Here is a 20572-nt window from a genome sequence, read left to right as displayed (position 1 = left end):
CAGTGACAGAGCGGACCTGGGACGACGTGCCCCCAGAAGACAAAACCCAGCGCAAACATAGGTCAGTAAAAGCTCTTTATTCATACTCTCATCAAACATGTTTCTAGCACCCTCCAGGCAGTGTGCACTGGTCCTGCGGAAACTACAGAATCGGACAGAGCAGTTCCTGCCCTCTAAGAACTGGCAGGCACATGGCGAGCCCACAATCAGTGTCTCACCAATTGCTAAGGTGGGGGCCGTGAGGGCGGGGGTGCTGCGGTCTTTGGAGCACTGGGGTCTGGGGTCTGCCTTCTGGGCGCCCTCTCTGCGTGGCTCCTGGCCCTGTTGCTGCTGCAGGCGGACCCCAGCTCCCTTTGGCTACAGACACGGCTCCCGATGGCCCAGAAACAAGGTCGGTCGCAGCGGCTCCCAGCTTGGCCCCATCTCTGAGCCAGGCCACAGAAGCCCGCTGGCCAGGAGCCCCGTGCAGCGCACTGCTGCGGACCTGGTACACGACTGGACTCATGTTCGAGAACCAGGCTGGCTGGCAGGCCTCTTGGATGGGACTTTCCTTTTCTCCAAGTCTTGCTGAATTTCCTGAGGGAAAGCATCAATGTTCTCCCGGACACAGGGGAGGCAAAATCTCCTGGAGTAGAATAAACTGCATTCCTGAAAGAAGGGGGGGACGGAGGAGCCTGAGTGCCATGGGAGGAAGCACACTGCAGCATCTCCCAGAGCCTCCAGGACTCTCTCTCTCTTCCTCAGTCCCCAATGAGACCCTCTAACTGACCCCAGCTTGCCCGTCCCCTACCCCTCTGTTGGCTGCAGGGACCCACCCATAATGCAGCGGGCCAGCTGCGTGACCGTGAGGGCTCCCAGGACCACCAAGGCCAGGAAAGGCTGCCGCTCACACTGGCCCTGGGAAAGGCTCACGTGTCACCTCTCTCACGGTCACGCACGTGAGGTCCCAGCCACAGGGAGAGAGGGAAGGCGGCCCCAGCCGCACGTGGCTTACCCACCGGGCCCACGCACACCAGCCTGCCGCATAAGCCGCACCTCGAGCCGAGGATCAGGAATCTGTCCTTGTTGGGGGTGAAGGGGTCCCTCATGACGTAGCTCTCCTCCAGGAGGCTGCAGGACAGGAAGTGGTGCCAGTGGGCAGAATGGCCCAAACTTCTGCTGACGGAAGGTAGCCGGCTGCACGGACCTCCCCGGGGCCTGCTCACCGTGCGTGCTCATCGCGGGGAGGGGTGGCCCCCTGTGCCACCAAGTAGCAGCAGAGAGGCGAGCAGTGGTGCCAGGCTGGGATGAAATGAGACCTGCTCCGGGCTCCGTGTCAACCGCAGGGAAAGAACCACTCCTCCTCGGCCCAAAGAAGGGCTGCTGCAACTCAGCCCCCAGACCTCAGCCTGACTCAGCAGGGCGGCGGGCGGGCACAAGACCTCCATGCGAGCTCTCCAAGCCCTCCCCTCACCTCCGGGATGACACCCGCTCCCAAACTGCCTGCTTCCACACGGGGAGAACAGGGCGCTTTACACTGGCTAAGGTTCTGGCCTCACAGCGCACATCAGAAAGGAGACCAACAGGATCCAAGGCAACACCCCAGGTTCCTCAGGGCCGGAGGAAAGAAGCCTGGCCCCCGCCGCCTGTCCCACGTAATGCACCGGTCAGATCCCCACAAGGTGGCCTCTGATGGAGGACAAGTTGAAGGTCAAGAATCAAGCCCCGGGACCCACTGGCTCTACTCTGGGCCATCCATGGGCAGGTGCGCGGGAAGCTGGTCCTCAGGGCTCACTCCCACCAGCACAAGAGCCGCAAGGCAGGCAGCTTCCCGCTGAGAAGGTGTCTTCGTAGGAACCAGCGGGACCAGTGACAAGGCCCAGCCCCAGACACAGTGGCCTCTGCGGCTCCCTGCGTTCCCAGCTGCGGAGCTGTTTCAGCCTGAGCCACGGTGCTCCCACCCCACAGCTGGGGCAGCTGCTGGACTCTGGGCTGAACAGGGAGCTGGGGACTGGGAGGTTCTAGGAGAGCCGGATGGCCCTCGAACCTTGCCCTGTGCCTTCCTGGGTCACACCTGAAGTGCCCAGAGCCTGGGCCGGGTGGCCCCAGACACAACACCCTGTGTCAAGCCCTGTGTCAGACTTAGGCCAGCCAGCTCTGGGCGGGCTCCCTGGGGTGCTGGGACCCTGGTACTCACACGACAGACTGGGTGCTGGGGGGCTGCTGCCCCACGTAGCTATATGGAGCTGTTAAGGCACAGAGCTGGCACTCAAACACACCCAAGGGGCGGCACTCCGCCTCACACGCCATCTGCAAGGTCAAAAGACAGGGCATGTCGCCTACAGAACCAAGAGCTACCCACATCTCAAAGCTCCCCACTGCCTGCTTCTTACCCACAGGTGAGAAGGGCACCGTACAGACTAGGCACCTCAAGTTCAGAGTAAGTACGAGACCTGCTCAAGGTCACACGTTCTTTTCAAGCGCACTTGAGCTATTCACCAAGATAGACTATATTCTGGGCCATAAAATGAGCCTCAAACTTTAAAAGCCTGAAATCATAGAGTACATTCTCCAACCCCATAATAATTAAATTAAAATCAGTAACAAAGAGATACATGGAAAATCTCCAAATATTTGGAAATTAAATGATATACTTCCAAATAAACCATAATTCAAAGAAATCACAAGAGAAATTAGAAAATATTTTGAACTAAATGAAAACTAAAATACAAAATATCAAAATACATAGAATGCAGCTTAAGCAGTGTTTACAGGGACATTCACTGTTTTAAATGCTTAAATTGGAAAAGAGGGCTTAAAATAAATCATCTAACTTTCTACCTTAAGAAGCTAGAAAAATGCAAATTAAACTCAACATAAACAGAAAAAAAAATAATAACACAAATCAAAGAAACAGAAAATGGACAAACAATAGGAAAAAAAATCGATAAAACCAAAGCTGGTTATTTCAAAATGTCAATAAAGTTGACAACCTCTAATCAGACTGATCAAGAAAAACAGGAAGAAGACACAAATTACCACAATGAGGAATGAAACAGGGGACATCACTAAGACTACAGACATTAAAAGGATAATAAAGGAATGCAGTGACCTTTTTTACCAAATAAATCTGACAGTTTAGATGAAATGGATATACTTCTTGAAAAAACACCATTCATCAGAAGTGACTCGAAATAGAAAACCTGAATAGCCGTTTATCTATTAAGAAAACTGAATTCATAATTTAAAATTTTCCTTTAAAATGAAATAGAAAAAGAACAACAAAAAAAATAAATAGAACACCAGCAAAACTTCATGCCCAGATGTCTTTACCAGCAAATTGTCAAGCATTTAAGGAAGAAGTAATACCAACCTACAGAAACTGTTTCAGAATACAGAGAAAGGAACACTTTCCAAGTGATTTTGAGGCCAATATTACATGGACACCAAAACTGCCAGTATTACCCTCATACCATTCATCAGACAAGGCTACTACAGGAAAACTACAGAGTAATATCCTTCACAAGCAAATATCTTTAGCAAAATATTAGCAAACTGAATTCAATAATACATAAGAAGCCTAGGGCGTCACGACAGAGTGGATTCAACCCAGGAATGCAATGTTGGCTCAACATTCGAAAACCAGTGAATGCCAACTCATGAGAGCAACAGAATAAAGGAAGAAAAACCACACCATCATTTCAACAGATGCATAAAAAGCATGACAAAATTCAAGGCTCTGGGTGGTGCTTCAGAGCCAAGGGGCTCCCCACCTGACTAAAGAATAAACTCCCTTCCTTGGCATTTAAGGCCTCTTTAACTTGGGACTTATCTCCCAGTGACTCTGCCGTCCAGCCCCCACCCCTCCACACAGCAGGCTGCAGTTCAAGTGGCTCCATCACTGTCCTTCAGGTGTTCCCTGCACTTTCTCACCCGCCACCCCGGCCTTCGCTCCTGCTGTTCCTGCCACCTGGAGGGTTTTCCCCAAAGTCTCTACCTATGGAATTGCCCTCTGGCTGCCCTGAAGATTTTCTGTTCACCTTTGGCTTTCGACAGTTTGACTATACAACTACTTTTTTTTTTTTTCCTTTTAAACCTATTTATCCTGCTTGTGCTGCTCTAAGCATTTTGACCTGTGGCTTAGTATCTTTCATTATTTTTGGAAAATCCTTAACCATTACCACTTCAAATATTTCTTCTGCCCCATTTTTTCTAGTCTCCCGCTGAGATTCCAACCGCAAATACGTTAAACTTTGATGTTGTCCCGCGGTTCTTGGACCCTTTGCTCTGGGTTTGTTTTTTTTCTACTCTTTTCTCTCTGTGTTTTAGTTTGGGTCATTTCTACTGCCCTGTCATCAAGTTCATTGATTTTCCCTTGGTTATGGCGAATCAGCCGACGTGCCCTCGGAAGGCTCCGCGGCGCCGCGCAGTCCGGGAGGGACGGGGGATGAGCCGGGGCGCAGGCTCCGCGGCCCGCCCCCAGCGCCGCGGGAGGCCGCTCGGGCCTCCGGCGCTCGGAACCCCGCAGGGCTCCGCGGAGGCGCCTAGGCCGGGCCGGACGCACGAGACGCGCGGGGAGGGACCCGGGCGCGGCCGCACACGTCCCCGCCAAGCCGCCAGGCCGCGCCACTCACCACCGCTGCCGCCGCCGCCGCCGTGCTGCCGAGCCCACGACGCGTGCGCGGTGAGGCGGGGGGCGGGGCCTCGTGGCGGACTTCCGCCTCGCCCTCCGCCTCGCTGCGGCTTCCGGTACGCGATCTCTCGGGATTGGCAGCGGCTGGGCAGCACCTGGGCGTACTTCGGCTAGCTCACGCCGACGTGGCCTGCAGTCCTGGCTGCTCCAAGGCTCTTAGCTTCTTTCTGCGTTTCCCACCGGGGTCCACAGAGTCGGTGCCGCCAGTGCGCGGCCCACAGATAACCCGGCCCCAGCCGCATTTCCAGCCCCACGTGGTTTCTCTCACCGCGCGCTTCGGACCGAAATGCCCTGGTCTTAGTTCTCATGCTACCCGTCCCCCACCTAGGACGGAAGCCTCCGGGGCCTGGGGCCAGGGCCGCAGGCAGTGGTTACTATGTGCCCTAAGGCAACAGACAGAATGGGTTCAAAATGAGCCCTTTCTCCTGCGACCTTTAAAAGCTGTGTGCAGCCGCCGGGACTTGTCACTGTACTCCTCCAAAGCCTTAAAGTGGCCTAAGTGGCTTGTAATGCCCGTCGTCATCTGGGACCACCATCCTTCAACTTCCAGGTCTTCACCTTGGGGCACCAACCACGTCAGCTACCAAAAGTTGCACTGGACCCCAAGCTCCCCGTGCCGAAGCTCAGACAAGGGCTTCCCTAGACCTGCAGTGGCCGTCCCACCCCACTCCTGGCCCCTCTACTTGTGTGTATTAGAGGCACCATTCTACGGGGTTAGAGGATGATTCTGAAGCCAGCATCCCTGAGATCTGGGACTTTTTCCTTTGGGGAATCGAGAAATAAGGATTATATAAGGTGTCTTATTAATGCTGGCAACAAGAACTATTTCTGGACTTGAGCAAGAGCGGCTCCTGCCCTGAGCCTCAAGAATTAGCGAGCCCTTATATTTTGCTACTAGAGCATGTGACCTCAACTGTGCTTACAGCAATGGCACTCTTTGGATCAATTCAAAGATTACATACTGTTGGTTTTTATTTCTGGATCTGCCCAAAGATGGGCCACTTGACAAAGCATTTCAAATTTGACCTAAATCCACTCTGAGATACATGACTGGTTATCTCATGAATGCTGTCAAAGCCATTAGACAGTTTAGACAAGTTACGAGCTGTACTGGAAGAGTTAAAGTGAAATAATATTCAAAGAGCAAATCATGGTCTTTGTCAGAAAATAAAGTTAATTTTGATTTGAGCTGTCCACAGTTATTAATATAAGAAAAAGCTTACAAAACAATCCAAAAGGATTAAAAATATCTAATAAAGCTTTAGAAAAAAATGGTTTCCCAAAAGAAACTGCATGTGAAATAAGCACTAAATCAAGAGAATGAAAAGACAAGCCACAGAATGAGAGAAAGTATTTGCCAAAGGTATATATGATTAAGGACTGTTATCCAAAATATACAAAGAACTATTAAAACTCAACAGTAATAATACAAACAACCCAATTAAAGAATGGGCCAAAGACCTTAATAGACACCTCACCAAAGAAGATACACAGATGACAAATAAGCATATGAAAAGATGTTCCACATCCTATGTCATCAGGGAAATGCAAGTTAAAACAGCAATGTGATACCACTGCACACCTATTAGAATGGCCAAAATCCGGAACACTGACACCAGCAGGTGCTGGTGAGGATGTAGAGCAGCGGGAACTCTCATTCGTGGCTGGTGGGAACGCAAAACAGTGCAGCCACTTTGAAAGACAGTTTGGAAGTTTCTTACCAAAACACACATACTCTTACCATGTGATCCAGAAATCATGCTCCTTGATATTTACCCAAAGGAGTGGAAAGATTATGTCCATATAAAAACCTGCACACATGGTTATTACACCTTTATTCATACTCATAACTGCCAAAACTTGGAAGCAACCAACATGTCCTTCAGTAGGTCAATGGATAAATAAACTGTGGTCCATCCAGACAATGGAATATTACTCAGCACTAAAAAGAAATGAGCTAACAAGCCATGAAAAGACATGGAGGGAACATAAGTGCATATGATTTAAGTGAAAGAATCCTATGTGAAAAGGCTACATAGTGTATGATTCCAACTCTATGACAGTCTGGAAAAGGCAGAATATTGGAGATACTAAAATGATCAGGGGTTGGGGGGAGGGAGGGATGAAAAGGTTGAGGACACAGGATTTTTAGGGCAGTGAAAATACTCTATATGATGCTATAATGGTGGATATATGTCATTATACATTTATTCAAACCCGTAGAATGTGTAACACTGAGTGAACCCTAATGTAAACTATGGACTTTGAGTGATTATGGTGTGCCAGTGTGGGTTCATCAATTATAACAGATCTCCCACTCTGGCAGGGGATGTTGAAAATGGGGAGGCTATGCGTGTGTGTGGGCAGAGGTATATGGGAAATCTCTGCAACTTCCTGTCAATTTTGATGTGAACATAAACTGCTCTAAAAAGTAAAGTGCATTTTTTAAAAACCCACTAAAATGACATTCCAATACAACGTAGGGAAGTTAGAACTAGGAAACAGTAACATCTACTGGAGTCTGAAGAAGAGTCGTGCACAAATAATCCCAAAACTAATTTCCATAGAGACTGTTTTCTGACCATTGTGGAACATTATAGTCTCTATCCGACAGAGATTTGAACAAAGTGAGCAACCCACTGCAGTTTTCAGTTTTCTTTATAATATCCCAGTGCTGAAAAATGTGAAAGGTGAAATACTTAAAAAATACTGGATGGATCTAGATGTGTTATAAGAAATGATGATAACAGTGAATTAATGATGACATTTATATGATGAAACGAAAGGAGACTATAATGATGTTTAATATAATGGTAATATAATATAATGATCTTTTTATATGCACCCTCCTTACAGTGTTTAAACATGATATCAATACTCATGGTTCAATTCTAAGTCTAAAACTTTCAGAAATTTATTGACAATTCCAGTCGCTACTCCCTCAGCAGAGTGAAGTTTCTCCCAGCTGAAATCATTAAAAACTATCTGCAAACTGTTAAGACTCAGGAAAGGTTGTCTAACTTGGCACTACTGTCAATACAACACAGTTATGTGAAAATCTTTGTTATTATCAACACGATGATTTTTCTGAAATGAATTCAAGAAAAATAAACTTTATGGAATACACACACAATAATTTATGGATTATGTATGTTTTTTTACTCATCCAAAGATCAGTGGCCCACCAACAGAACACCCAGAGGTACACAATAGTGATTCAGTTATCTTTGATATTTTGCCCATTTTCATCTATATAAAAACCATAGCTTTACAAATAATTTTTAATTTTGCCCTTATGAAAGTGTGGGTGTCAAGACAGGTGGCTATAACATATTTTATGTAATGGTTTGTAAACTTGTTTTATAACCTTTAAATATTTAGACATGCAGATATTTGTCACCCTGCCTCGACCCCGCGACGTTAGGGGTGGCCTTGCCGGGAATATAACTACCTAGATGTTGTGGCAGGACTTATAAGACATTGTATAAATGTTGTCTTAAACGATTAAGCTTTTTAAAAATCATGACACTAAACAAGTATTATACGTTGCATATTCAAGTGCAGCCTGAGAAAGGAAATTTGAAAATTGAAAAATAAGGAATTGAATGCAGATTAGAATCTAAAGCAAAGCATTGCTAATAGCAATAAAAGGAGGGGGTAACTCTGGAGGATTAATTCCTTACACACCTCATTTCACTGTTAAGTCCAATCTTATTCATCCCTTCCTCCATTTCTGCCAGTAAAATTAACGTCCAAAGGCTGGCACTTTGCTTTTAGTGCTAATGAAATTCCAGAAGCAGGCCTTAGTTTTTTAAGTAAACCCTTAAAAGCGTAACATACATACAGAAAAGTACATACTTCCTAAATGTGCGGCAAGATGAATTCTCACAAAGTAAGGACAGCAGTGTAACCGGCACCCAGATGGAGTCTTCCACGACAAGAGACACTGGAGGTTTCTTCTGGCTCAAGGGGAAGGCTGGCCCTCTGTGGGTGGAGGGAGGATGCATGGAGAGACCTGAATGTATTGCCAATGGACAAAATGCCTTTAATGGTGTATAGCTTTGAAGTAAATATTTAAGAGTATAATATACATACAGAAGCAGGCCTTACAAATGCAAGTCTTCGTAATTGATAAAAGGGTTTGAGGCAGATGAAGGATATGGAGCTTCAGATGGAACCATCTCTCTGCATCTAAAACTTGTTCTGCTGCTCTGAGTTAATAAGGGGCTACATGGAGGACAAATCCAAGAACATTTATCTTGTTTTCCTGTGCAATACAGACTTGGGAGGGTATTCATAACTGCTTCCAACTTGTTCTGGAACATGCCTACCCTATCCCTGGAAACGTGATGGGAACAAAGGCGTCTTAAAAGACTCCTTTAGAAATTGTTGCCATGTCCTGTGAAAATGACCTTCTAAAGAAACCTGAGTTTTGATTTGTCTCGTTACTTTGTTTTCCTGATGTTAACCTAAAACAATAAAACAGCCAGTTTTGTTTTCACCAGCGGTTATTTTTACCAGCAAAATGGGTTTATTCGGGAGCAGCAAAGAATTGCGATTTGGGACATGTAAGTCTGGTAAAGCAAAGGAGAGGGAACTTTTTTTTACAGAGAAGGGGAAGTTGGGCGGGGCTTTTATAAACAAACTGTCCATTGGAGGAAACTGGGAGTCGGAAGTCTAGTGTGAGTTGTGACAGTCTCTCACTGGCTGGGCTGTTGCCGGGCGAGGAGAAAACCTTCCTTCCTCCTGCTGCCTAGTAAAGTAGCATCGCTTCCTGCCGGAGAGGCATGGTACCTCTCTTCCTGTTGAGATCTGTGTTGGCCTGAGTGGTATGTGCATGACAGCCCCCACTTCTGGCCTCCCAACTCCATTTTAGTGAGGTGTCCCTTTATTAATTTTCACACTGACAATGTTATAATTGGCATCTCTAATATTTCTAAACTATCGAAATACTTGTCATTGCTCTATCATTAGAAGGCCCCTGGCACTCCCCTCTCTCCCAGGATGCGTGGAAACAGCCCTGTGACTCTGCTAGACTTCTCACTGTAGCCACAAGGTGACAGTCTTGTCTCCTTTGAGGGGCCTGCAGCTGCTGTCCCTGGCCCTCACTCAGCCCACCCCACGCCCCCACCCCCGCCTTGTTCCTGGACGGCCCACTTGGGCCCTGCCTTTATGACCCTGTCACTCACAGCTCCGAATCCTGAGATGCTATGCGGGCCTGGGGGCTTTCTTCCTGGGAAGGGAGGCCAATTAGTGTAACCCTGGGCCTCCCACAGCACCAGAGGGGCAGAGACTTCAGCTGATCCTAAATTTGGGAAGAATGTCTGGGTGTACCCAGCCACAGAGCACCCGAGTCGGCCTTGTCTGCCTGGGTCTTCGAAGCCTCTAGGGGGAGCTGCCCCATGTCGCCTGCACATCACCTGGGGCTTACACTCCCCCGTTCTGCGTTCCATGGGTGACTGCACCTGACCAGACCCCAGTAAAAAGTAAACATTTGGCCCCCATGGTTACTCCTTCCGAACCTGTTCAGAAATCAGGTGGTAATGAGGGGTGCTAACCATGAACGTGCACTTCACTTGGAACCAGCGGCCAGAGCCCAGCCACACCTGAGACGTCCCACCAGTGCAGTTAGAAAACCCACAACTGACCTTCTGACCCTAATCGTGTGGGTGGCCTTGGGTGAGTCACAAAACCTCTTCATTATCTCACCTGGCAGAGAAGGCCACTCCCCACCCCAGGTTCTCAGGCCTCCCCCGGGGAGGAAACGATGGAACGCGTGTGCACGTGCGTGTGTGCGTGCCCGTACCTGCCAAGGTGCAGGGTGCCGTGACCATTCCCGTGCAGCGCAGGACTACGGGGGCGCCAAGGGAGTAACAAACACCTGGGACACAGCAGCTGCCCACCTGCCTGCTGTCCCCCTTTGCTGGCCCTCGACATTGAGGGCAGGAGCCATCGGTGTACACACCTCCGGACAGGAATCACTGCAGGTCTCACAGAAGAAATCTCACATTTAATTCTGATCAAGCCTAAAGTGGCATCTACATAAATGAACATGCTTCTGAGTGAAAATCCAACAGCTGCTAGCCCATTTTTCTTAAACAGTGTTTTCTAAACAATCCACCAGGCCATCAATAACCCGAACCCCAAATCCTGGATGTATATATTGCTATATACATTATATAGAGTATTTACTATCTTTCAATGTGAACCCACACCCACACACACCTTCTTGCTGTTTAATAAAAGTCACGTCTCATGGCCAGAAAATGTTACTACACTTCACATCTTTCACTTGCAGTGGCCTTAAGAAGTAGATGGGAAGCTTCAGACTTCTGACCCCCAGGTCCACACCCCTGCATTCCCAGGCACAAGGGCAACTCCTGGGACTCATCACAAGGCCCTGGCCCAGCTGGAGTGTGGGCGGTGGAGGTAGGGAGGGTGGGGGAGGCCCTGCAGCCCTGTGTGCAAAGGGAACAGCCAGCGGGGCCGAGGCACTGAACCGCAAGCGCTGGCCTCCCAGCCCCAGGGAGGGGGGCACAGAAGCAGCAGAATTTTCCTGCTGCTTCTGGCAAGGTGGGGTGAGGTTGAGGGGCCCTTTTAGTTCCCTACCCCAAATCTGGGTCTCTAACCTTCTAAACTGCAGCAGATTCCAAAGACACCAACTTCCCAGGAACAGGGAAATCAACCCAGGACTCACAGTCTGTCATCGTCCTCTCTCTGTAGGGGCTGCACTGCACTCTGACACCCTCCTTTCAAGTTCCGAAGGGGAGGCCAAGACTGCGGATGCTTCCAAACGTAGGGGGTGTGCATTGTGAAGGACACGGGTAGAAAGCACAACTGAGCCACTAAACGTTCCTTAATCCCAGAAACTGAGCATTTGAGAGAAGCTGGCCTGTGGATCTTGAAACTGTCATGGATCACACAACGAGATAAACCATTTTCTTCCCATTCATGTTTCTGGTCTTCAGCCCCAGATACCGGCTGTTGTTCTTCTCTGGCTGCCCGTACAGCATGTTGACAAAGAACTTGGGCTGCTCTTCTGCCTTGGATTTGAAGGACAGAAAGCCAAACGCAGTTCTTAGTCTGTGACACAGGTAGGTCATCGCTTCCGCTTCTTCTGAGGGCTCCTCATACACAGGCTGTTTCATTTCCTCGTAGGCAGACAAAATCACCGCCTGAAATAAGTTGATCAATATGCAGATCATCACCAGCATAAAAGATGAGAGAAACAGGACCCCGAGAACCCGGTTATTGGAAAATTCCGTGTTCTGAAAAGCTGAAACGCAGTAGGAGAATATTGTCTGCGTGGCATGAGTCATATCACTGTAGTTCCATTCGTGCTGCCCGAATACCAGGTAACCAAAGGTCATGTAGACAAAGAAATACACGAACACCAGTAGTGCCACGTGGCAGATGCCGGGAAGGGCAGTCTGGATGGCCCTCTGTGCGAGACGCACATTGTAAAAGAACCTGGAATACCTGAGGGTCTTCAGGATTGTCAGAAACAACAGGAAACCTAAAATCACCCTCATGGCGTGATCTACTTGAGACACTGCATGAAAGGGAATGAAATCCTCAGAGTTCGACAGGTAAAACCGAATTATACCGACGGCCAAGAAGTGTTTCCTGAAAAAGAGCACGATCAACACGGTAAAGATGCATTTTAAAGCAAAGTTGAGCAAATTATATACACTTTTCACGTAGGCGGACCTTTCTTGTGTGATGATGTAGACCTCGTCGACAACGTAGGCGAAAAAAAAAATGAGGATGGCCACGTACAAGTAGATTTCTGCTGAAGTTTTTCTGTTGAAATCGGCAAGCGAGAAGGAGTGCGCAGACAGGCTAGTGTTCACAACTCCTAACTGAGAGACCTCAAAGATGACCGAGATGCTGCAGAAGAGAGTGATGTCTGGATTAAAAGTTGTTAGTTCCAAAATCACAGCCCATGTCTTCTCATCCAGCCAATGGCTTCCCTGGAGTTCGCTAAGCCTCAGTGTGGAATTAAACTGCTGCTCTTCCGGAAAAAAATAGAACGCGTATCCTCCTGACCCGTAGGTATGCAATAGCCCATAGGAATAGTACACCCATCTCTTTTCTCGAGGCTTGTAAGTAAATCCTTTCGTAGTCTTGTCTAGAGCCCGCTTACTAACTCTATTCCACAACCCGGAGTAGCTTTTTGTGTCTTCTGGGTCAGTGCCGTATTCGGGGTGACAGTGAATCTCTCTTTTGAGGCTGTCCTGCGTGAAGTTTTTGGCAGGCAGACAGGTTTTCTCTCCAGGTTGCGCCCTCACCTGCCTCATCAGTGGCAGGCCAAGGATTTTAGAGGTGCTGTCAGGGAGAAAGGTGGGACGCAGGTCGTTGTGGAGAAGAGGCAACAGAACGCTGTTCAGCCACCGAAAGATGTCTTCCAGCTTGGTCACCGACGCCAGATCCACAGAGAACTGGTCACGAATAAACTGATTATAGTAAAAGCCGTCGGTGTGGCGTAGGAGGGTGACCAGGCTCAACAGGAGGGCCAGAAACATGAAGTGAGTGAGGATGTAGCTCAGGAACAAGAAAGCTCTTCTCTTGAGCCTCTTCTTTCTTTTGAATATTGTGATTTCGTCTTCAGTGAGGGGCTGGTACATCCTCGAGCTTTGGAGCTGGGCGATGTGCTGCTGGCGCCTGCGCATTTCCTCTGGGTTCTTCGCGACGCTCTGCAGCTTGATCTCACTGTAGCGACAGTTGCCGACCCACGGAAGGTTTTTACAATACTTGGGCTTACTTGTTCTGTAGCCTGACACGAATATAATTTTAGATGTTTGCACCAGAAGAACTGACTGCAAGAAGCAACAAAATGATGCAAACAGCCATTCTATTGACTTTTCGTAGCCGTAAGTCAGTCCATAAAATACAATAAAGAATGAGGATATGCTACAAGTGACAAAAACCAAGAGCCACGCGACATAAACGCAACACCACGGCAGAACGATCCTGGTCTTCTCTTTGAGGGGTGTAGCACCGGGCTGGGGAGAGTGCTCTCCAGAAGAAACACTTTGATTGTCTTCAACGTTTGGGTTATTGGCATTTTTATTTTCTCTTTGGTTGCGGGAGACCTTGCTTTCTGCTCGCTTGGGCTGGGGCCGTCTTTTAGACATGGCCTTGACAGAAGCCTTGGGAAGTCCAGGACTTCTCCCAGTAGGTGGAAGCTTTTCAGGCTCCTGGGAGCGTGCGTCATCAGTTTCATGAGCGTGCCACTTTGCTAGTCGTTCTTCCCAGTGTTCACTTGCTGCTGGTGTCCACGGATGCTTCCGAGGGGCGACCTCCCTTAGGGTCACCTGAGGTCTCCTCTGGGAATAGATGAACAAAGACGTGATCATTAGTTGCACAGGGATGGTAATTAAGACACTTTCCATCCCGATCACCATCGACCTGAGGTACTTCCCCTCTTGTGACTCTGCTTCTTTTTCTTTATTTAGATTAAAGAACATAATATTACACAGAAGGGAGGAGAGCAACATGGTTAAGCAACAGGACAGCCTCTGGAGCCTACTGAACGGTGTGGCAATGACACCAGAAAAAACAGAGAACCACATGTGGCTTCTCCCCAGCCTATAACTTAAATCTGTAAGGAAAAAATCCTTTCTGTTGAGAGGCTTATCTGGGGGGGTTACTTGAAAGGTTCTGTCCAAAGAGGTGTCAATAGAAAGCCACTCCCGGCACATGAACAGCCAGATGTGTCTGCTGAACAGATTCTCCACTTTGATTCTACTTAAATACCAACTAGGGGACCTGCCCTCGTTGTTGTGCCACACGCGGATGGAATGGATGTCCCCTAAGTCACTTTTCGTCGTTAGGAGGAAAGTGCTGATGCTTCCTTGGTAGAGGGTTGTAAACTGTGGATGGCTTAAACAATGCACATCGCTGCTACTTTCTGTTCCCTGCAGTTGGACAAAGACATTGGCCCTGGTCCCAGACCCACAACGGCTTCCTGTAAAAACAGTGACTAGGTAACATACATTATCGTAAGGGTCGTTATCAGGTAGAACTACCACATGCTCCCTAAGACACTTGTCTACTTCATCTCTGTGCAAGGCCCAGAACGCTAGGACTATGTACAAGAGCATAATGAAAAGTACAGTGAAGAGGGTCACGGGGTTTTGGGTAACGTTCTTGATGACCTCTAATCGTAGATCCACGGGGTTAGGGACCACGATCACCCTGGCCGTCAAATAGTGGGTACGCAGGTGAAGGTTGGCTAGTTTCATTGCGTCCAGCTGCCGCTTGGCCCGCCCTGGGTTCTTGCAGATACAGTGCACTTTCTGCCAGGTGGTCTTCTCTCCGACAACGCAGGTATCTTCTCTCCAGTCGCTCTGGATCCCATACATGTCCAAGCATTGAGTGCTGAAAACAGAAATTCTCACTAACTTGTCATTGGGCTTTAGGACAAAACGAGGTGCCTGCAGAACCACAGCGACGGTACACTCAGAGGAGCTGGTTCGCTGAGCTATGACCCGCAACAGGGACGGGGGAAGGCAAACCACTCGGGCTTCCGTCACTGTACAGTCAGGGTCAAACAGGTCACTGTCTTTGGCAATTGGAGGGATGCGATGGGGCACGAGGTAGGTGGCAATCAAAGCGGTGGGTGTGATCTGATGGCCGGCGTACACCGACACTGTGAACAACACGGCCACTTCCGTCACAATGTGGATCAACACCTCCTTCCCTGCTCTGCTGTCCACTTCAAAGCTAAATGCCCCCGTCGTCTTTCTCAACGACTCATCCGCTTTATTAGACTCCTTGCTGGGTCCCACCGTGAGATTAAAAGTCCCAAAGCTCAAGTTTTTTCTGATGAGGTACACTTCCACTACATCAGGTGTGATCTCAATCACGTCACCGGTAGCCTCGGTTCCTGTCATTCGGAAGCCAACCACCTCAGTCAAAATGTTTTCCCCATAATTCAGCCAAGGGAAAGGGTCGTCTGCAAACTCACAAAACATTGTAGAAATTGGAGCGTTGGCAGGCAGACTAGGAACGCTGCTCACATTTAGGGTTGGATAAAAACAATTTCGACAGTGTTTCTCGGTGCTGAAAAACTTGGTAACATTCCACTTTTCCGTTTTCTTGACATACATGTTAAAGTTGGAGGTCCTCATTGCAGTGGTCTTGTCCTCTGGCACTTTCACAGCCAATACTGTCTCTGCTAGAGATTCAACGACATGGAAAGGCTCTTCGACCACTTCATGACGAGCCATCAGTTTCAGGATATTAGACAAACTTGTTAATATTCCAGTGCTTACACTTTCTATTTGCTCAGAAGAAATGTGCTTCTCTCTCTGGTGACACTCTTGGAGGGCTTGGCTTGCTTGCCAAATCCTCACCGTGGCCAGTTTCTGAACAACTGAGGAGAACTCAGAGGTTTTCTGCGTTAATTTAGTAACAGTCATGACCACCTGGCTAATTTCCACCAAAGTGTTTACAGGAAGAATGAAAGACTGATTGAGAAGGTGTTCTCGGAGTCTAATTTGGTCAGCTTGCAGACGTGAGTCGGTTTTCATGCTATTCAAGACAGAAGCTACAATATACATTAAATAACCTGCAGGTAAAAAATCCTGCTGTTGAAGCAAAGTAGACAGCGATGAATCTGGTCCCGTAGTGGAATTGAATAACTCCTGCAGCACAGTCCTTGATGAGTTTATGTCAGTGGGAGCCTGTACAGTGGCGTACAAAGTCACCTGAGAAAAAGCTCCCAGAGAGTTATTATATGCCTGAGCGTATATTTTCAAGGCGTAATGATTGGCCAACACACCAACAGGGAGAAAGGAAGGGGGTGCTGTGCAATCCTTCCCCAAATAGAGGATAGACCCAAAGTTATTCTCTTTTAAAGAACTGATTTCACCAAAACCACGCACATCGGGAACTATTATTTTATATGTAAGAACGATGTTCTTATCCTTGAAACTACTACAATGGACAACAAATTTAGTAATGAATGCAATTCCTTTAGCTGGATCAATTTTGCATTCTGTGGTTTCAGGGACGTGGTGAACAACGAAGGGATGCCTTAAGACCAAGCTCGATCCACCCCAGGTTGCTAGATTTAGAGAAATCCAAAACTTATCTTCAACGAAACGCCGAAAAGCGAAAGCTTTTACAGAAAAATAAGCACCATTCCGCCCTGTTGTAGTCTGCCCCGTCCAATCAAATGGCATCTTATCACCTGAAGACGACAGAATGGACCATCGATAGACATCACGGCCTGCTTTACAACGTGGGCATTCTAGAGACAAAGAAAATCTCTCTGATAGAATCAAAACTGTATCACAATTTTCAATACATGAAATGCTTGCTACAGGTGATGGTCCTTGGAGCACATGCACCGTCCTATCAGAAGATGCTGTTCTGTCGTTCTTCTGGATCACCAGTCTGAAAAAGTACACACGGCCGCCGTGAAGCGTTTCTGGCAAAAGTGTGAGTATAGGACCAGAGGCCCATGTCCACCTGAGATCAACCTGCTCTGGGAGACAGACTTCCTTGCTCCTCACTGTTATGTCATGTCCATCGTAGTTTCTTGGGTCTGTGGTACAGTACCAAAAAAAATGAAGTCCCTCTAAAGGGTTTTCTGCATCTGGATCAGAGGACATATTTCCATTCAAAGTCAGCCCATCTGTGAAATTAACTGTGATGTTGGTATCCCCAGGAATAACCGCCTCCAGGGGACTTCTAACAATGATGATATAGATGGAATCCGAGTCTTTCTTCAGAGGTATCTTTGGATCATATGTGACGATGTACACGGAGAAATTAAGCAGATACACCCCCCAAGATAAAGAATGTGCGGAGATATGTATACTTGATGGAGAGTTCTCTGACTTGAAAGGTGGGTTTTGCAAAGGTTTAGTCCAGTCCGGCTTGTCAGATACAGAGGCCACGGAAAAGAGTTTCCAATACTGACCAAAGAAACTTTGGATTGGGCAGCGGGCCTTAACCGTGGCATTGATGGTGACTTCCATCTTCCTGGTCAGCTGCAGGGGAGAATCGTCATTCCTATTGATCCTCACCGGATCCAACACACAGACCCCCGAGCGTGATATCTGACAGGACACCGAGGACTCCATGGCTTGGGAATTGTTCGGGTTGACAGCCTCTAAGACGACAGGCGTGGGCCCGTCCGTGGGACACTTGGTTCTGGCCACGAAGCCCGCGTAGGAGCGCGGGCCGCGGGGCAGAGCCGAAAGGGGCGACACCGCCGAGCGGGGCGACACGCGGGCGGCGGCAGCGGCGGCCGTGGGGACCGTGGGCCCGAGCAGCCCGAGGCGGAAGGTCCACTCCAGACGCCCGAGCGAGCGCGGCAAGCGGGCGAGCCAGCGCAGGGAGAGCCGGCCGCCGGGCGCCGACAGCTGCAGGTCCACGTGGGTGGGCGCGACGGCGGCGGCGGCAGCGCGGCGGGCGCGCAGTAGGACGTGCGCGCGGAGGCAGCGCGGCGCCGGGCCTGCGAGCCGCCCGGCCCGCAGACAGAGGTCGCGGCCGCCGCTCAGGAGGACGGCGCCGCCCGGGGCCGCGCGGGGCCGCAGGCTGAGGCGGGCGCGGCCGCCGCCGCCGCCGCCGCCGCCGCACACCCCGAGGCCCCGGGCGCCCCTGACCGAGCGCAGCACGGCCGCCCGGGGCCGCGCCGGGACGCGGACCCGGGCCTCGGGCGGGGCGCGGCGGGCCGAGACGGGCTCCCGGCCGAGGAGGTCGCCGGACGGCGAGCCGGGCACCCTGGGGACGGTGCCGCGGGCCCCGCGAGGAGCCGGCGTCGGAGGGCGGCGGCCCAGGCTCAGGCCCAGGCCCAGGCCCAGGCCCAGGAGGAGGAGCGCGGGCCCCGGCCGCATGGGAGCGGGAAGTGGGAGGCGCTGCGGAGGCCGCGGACCAACGGCCACGGGGGCGCGGGCCGCGGGGTCACGGGGGGCGGGGCAGGGGGGAGGGGCTGCGGGCGGCTGGCCCGTGCCCACACCTGGCTAGGCTTCGGGTCAGGGTTGTTAGTGGGGTTCCTGTGGCGCAGTCTCCTGACCCTCCGAGGAGACCCCTTAGCAGGAGCCCACCCCCCTGGGAAAACTCATTACAAAGCGGTGGAAAGCGAGAGGGTCAGTGGGCTCCCTGAGTGGAGGGAGAGGGGGACTGCTCACTGGGTTTCTTACTTAGTTTTCCTTTTTTAAAAGACAGTTATTATTGGAGTATAGTTGCTTTACAATGTTGTGTTATTTTCTGCTGTACAGCAAAGTGAAGCAGTTATACATATACATACATCCACTCTTTTTTAGAGTCTTTTCCCATATAGGTCATTACAGAGTACTGAGTAGAGTTCCCTGTGCTGTACAGTAGGTCCTTATTAGTTATCTATTTTATATATAGCAGTGTGTATATGTCTTTCTACTTTCTTAGGGTGAAACCCTGTGTCATGGATTTTAGATCTTCTTTTCTAATAGAAGCATTTACTGCTGTCAGTTTCCTGCCAAACACTGCATCCCACATACTTACCGTATTTTTATTATCATTCAATTATAAATATTTTTAATTTCCCCTGTTTTGGTTTAACCTGTGAACTCAAGTGTGTTGTTTCATTTCCAGATATTTGGAGTTTCTGTGAAAATATTCACAGTTACTGATTTCTAATTTAATTTTGTTATGGTCAGAGAATACATTTTGTATGACCTTTATCCCTTTGAATGTATTGAGACTTGTTTGAAAGCCCATCGTGTGGTCTGTCTTAATGTGTGTTACATGAAACTTTAAAAGAATGTGAAAAAAAAAAAAAGAAAAAGAAAGAATGTGTATTCTACTGTTGTTGGGTGGAGTGTTCTGTAGATGGCAGCTAGGTCAAGAGGGGTGGTAGTGTTGCTTAGATCTATGTCTTTTCTGCATTTTTGTCTAGTTGTTCTATCAATTGCTGAGAGAAGAGGTTAATCTCTCCTACTATAACTGTGGAATTGTCTATTTCATTGTTTAATTCTGTCAATTTTTGCTTCCTGTATTTTGGGACTCTGTTTATTAGGTAGATACACATTTGTGGTTATATCTTTCTGATGAATTGCCCCTAATATCATTATGAGATGTCTTTATCTCTGGTGATAATCTTTGTTTTGAAGTTTCCTTTACCTGGTATTAAAATAGCCACATTATATGTCAATTATATCTCAAGAAAACTGGGGGGGGGGGGTAAATGAAGTAAAATAAAATAGCCACACTAGCCTTCTTATGCTGTCTATGGGGCATATGTTTTTTCATTCATTTACTTTCAACTTATTTATGTCTTTATGTTTAAAGTGGTCTTTTATAGGTAACATTTAATAGAGTTTTACTCTTTTATCCACTCAGTCTCTGCCTTTTAATTGAGTATTCAGACCATCAACATTTAATGTAATTACTCTCACCATTTCATGTAATTATTGATATGGTTGGATTTAGGTCTATCACCTAATTATTTGTTTTCTTATTATCCCTGATTATCCCTTATTATCTCTGATTTTTTTTTCCTTTCATTCCCCATTAATTCATTTAGCATTAGTCATTTCACACATGTTTCTCAAGCACCTACTACATACCAGGAGTTTTTCTAGGCATCAGCCCTAGGCCCAGTTCTTATGGAGCTTCCATTATAATGGGAGTGAGAGACAATAAAAAATAACCCAGGCATGATATAACATGTGTAATTTTGAGTGTGATAAGTGATACGAAGAAAAATAAGGCAGGTTAAGAGATCAGAAATGAGGATGAGATAGGGGAGTCAAGGAAGGCCTCTTGGAGGAGGCACCATCTGAGCCAGCAGATCAGCAAGAAATGAGGGAGCAAGGCTCACAAAGAGCTAGAGAGCGGCATAACTAGCACAGGCAACTGTACGTTCAAATGCGTGGAGGCAGGAACGAGAGAGAAGGTCAGTAG

The 20572-nt window shown here is 48.5% G+C and overlaps 2 protein-coding genes across 6 annotated transcripts; both read right to left on the bottom strand.

The window, feature by feature from the left end:
- Positions 1-60: 60 nt before the first annotated feature.
- Positions 61-4637, bottom strand: CDPF1 (cysteine rich DPF motif domain containing 1). Of its 5 annotated transcripts, none has more exons than XM_082422464.1 (4): positions 4614-4637; positions 2177-2289; positions 999-1155; positions 61-648 (listed from the first exon to the last, which is right to left on the bottom strand). In XM_082422464.1, exons 2-4 carry the CDS (start codon positions 2287-2289, stop codon positions 502-504), a joined length of 417 nt encoding a protein of 138 aa, XP_082278590.1. In that variant the 5' UTR covers positions 4614-4637; the 3' UTR covers positions 61-501. The 5 variants fall into 5 exon arrangements, with proteins under 5 accessions (XP_082278590.1, XP_082278592.1, XP_082278593.1 ...); XM_082422466.1 differs by having other exon boundaries at positions 999-1110; positions 4614-4636; XM_082422467.1 differs by lacking the exon at positions 4614-4637 and adding an exon at positions 4161-4607 and having other exon boundaries at positions 995-1155.
- Positions 4638-4652: 15 nt separating this feature from the next.
- PKDREJ (polycystin family receptor for egg jelly) lies at positions 4653-18525 on the bottom strand (the record flags this gene model as incomplete). The annotated part of the gene is made up of 2 exons (XM_082422438.1): positions 4653-14001; positions 14833-18525. The coding sequence occupies 2 exons, from the start codon at positions 18523-18525 to the stop codon at positions 11590-11592; spliced, it is 6105 nt and encodes a 2034-aa protein (XP_082278564.1). The 3' UTR covers positions 4653-11589.
- Positions 18526-20572: the final 2047 nt, after the last annotated feature.

Source organism: Balaenoptera physalus (assembly GCF_965194825.1).
Source record: "Balaenoptera physalus genome assembly, chromosome: 13".
Classification (NCBI taxonomy): domain Eukaryota; kingdom Metazoa; phylum Chordata; class Mammalia; order Artiodactyla; family Balaenopteridae; genus Balaenoptera; species Balaenoptera physalus.
Note: the sequence above shows the minus strand (reverse complement) of the source record. Positions and strands in the feature narration are given on the sequence as shown.

Excerpts from the sequence above, each read along its gene's own strand:
- CDPF1 (XM_082422464.1), bottom strand. The coding sequence starts at position 2,289 with ATGGCGTGTGAGGCGGAGTGCCGCCCCTTGGGTGTGTTTGAGTGCCAG. Across the intron at positions 1,156-2,176 it reads CCCAGCACCCAGTCTGTCGT|AAGTTTGGGCCATTCTGCCC; the intron begins GTGAGTACCAGG and ends TTCCGTCAGCAG. Across the intron at positions 649-998 it reads GGCTGGTGTGCGTGGGCCCG|GAATGCAGTTTATTCTACTC; the intron begins GTGGGTAAGCCA and ends CCCTTCTTTCAG.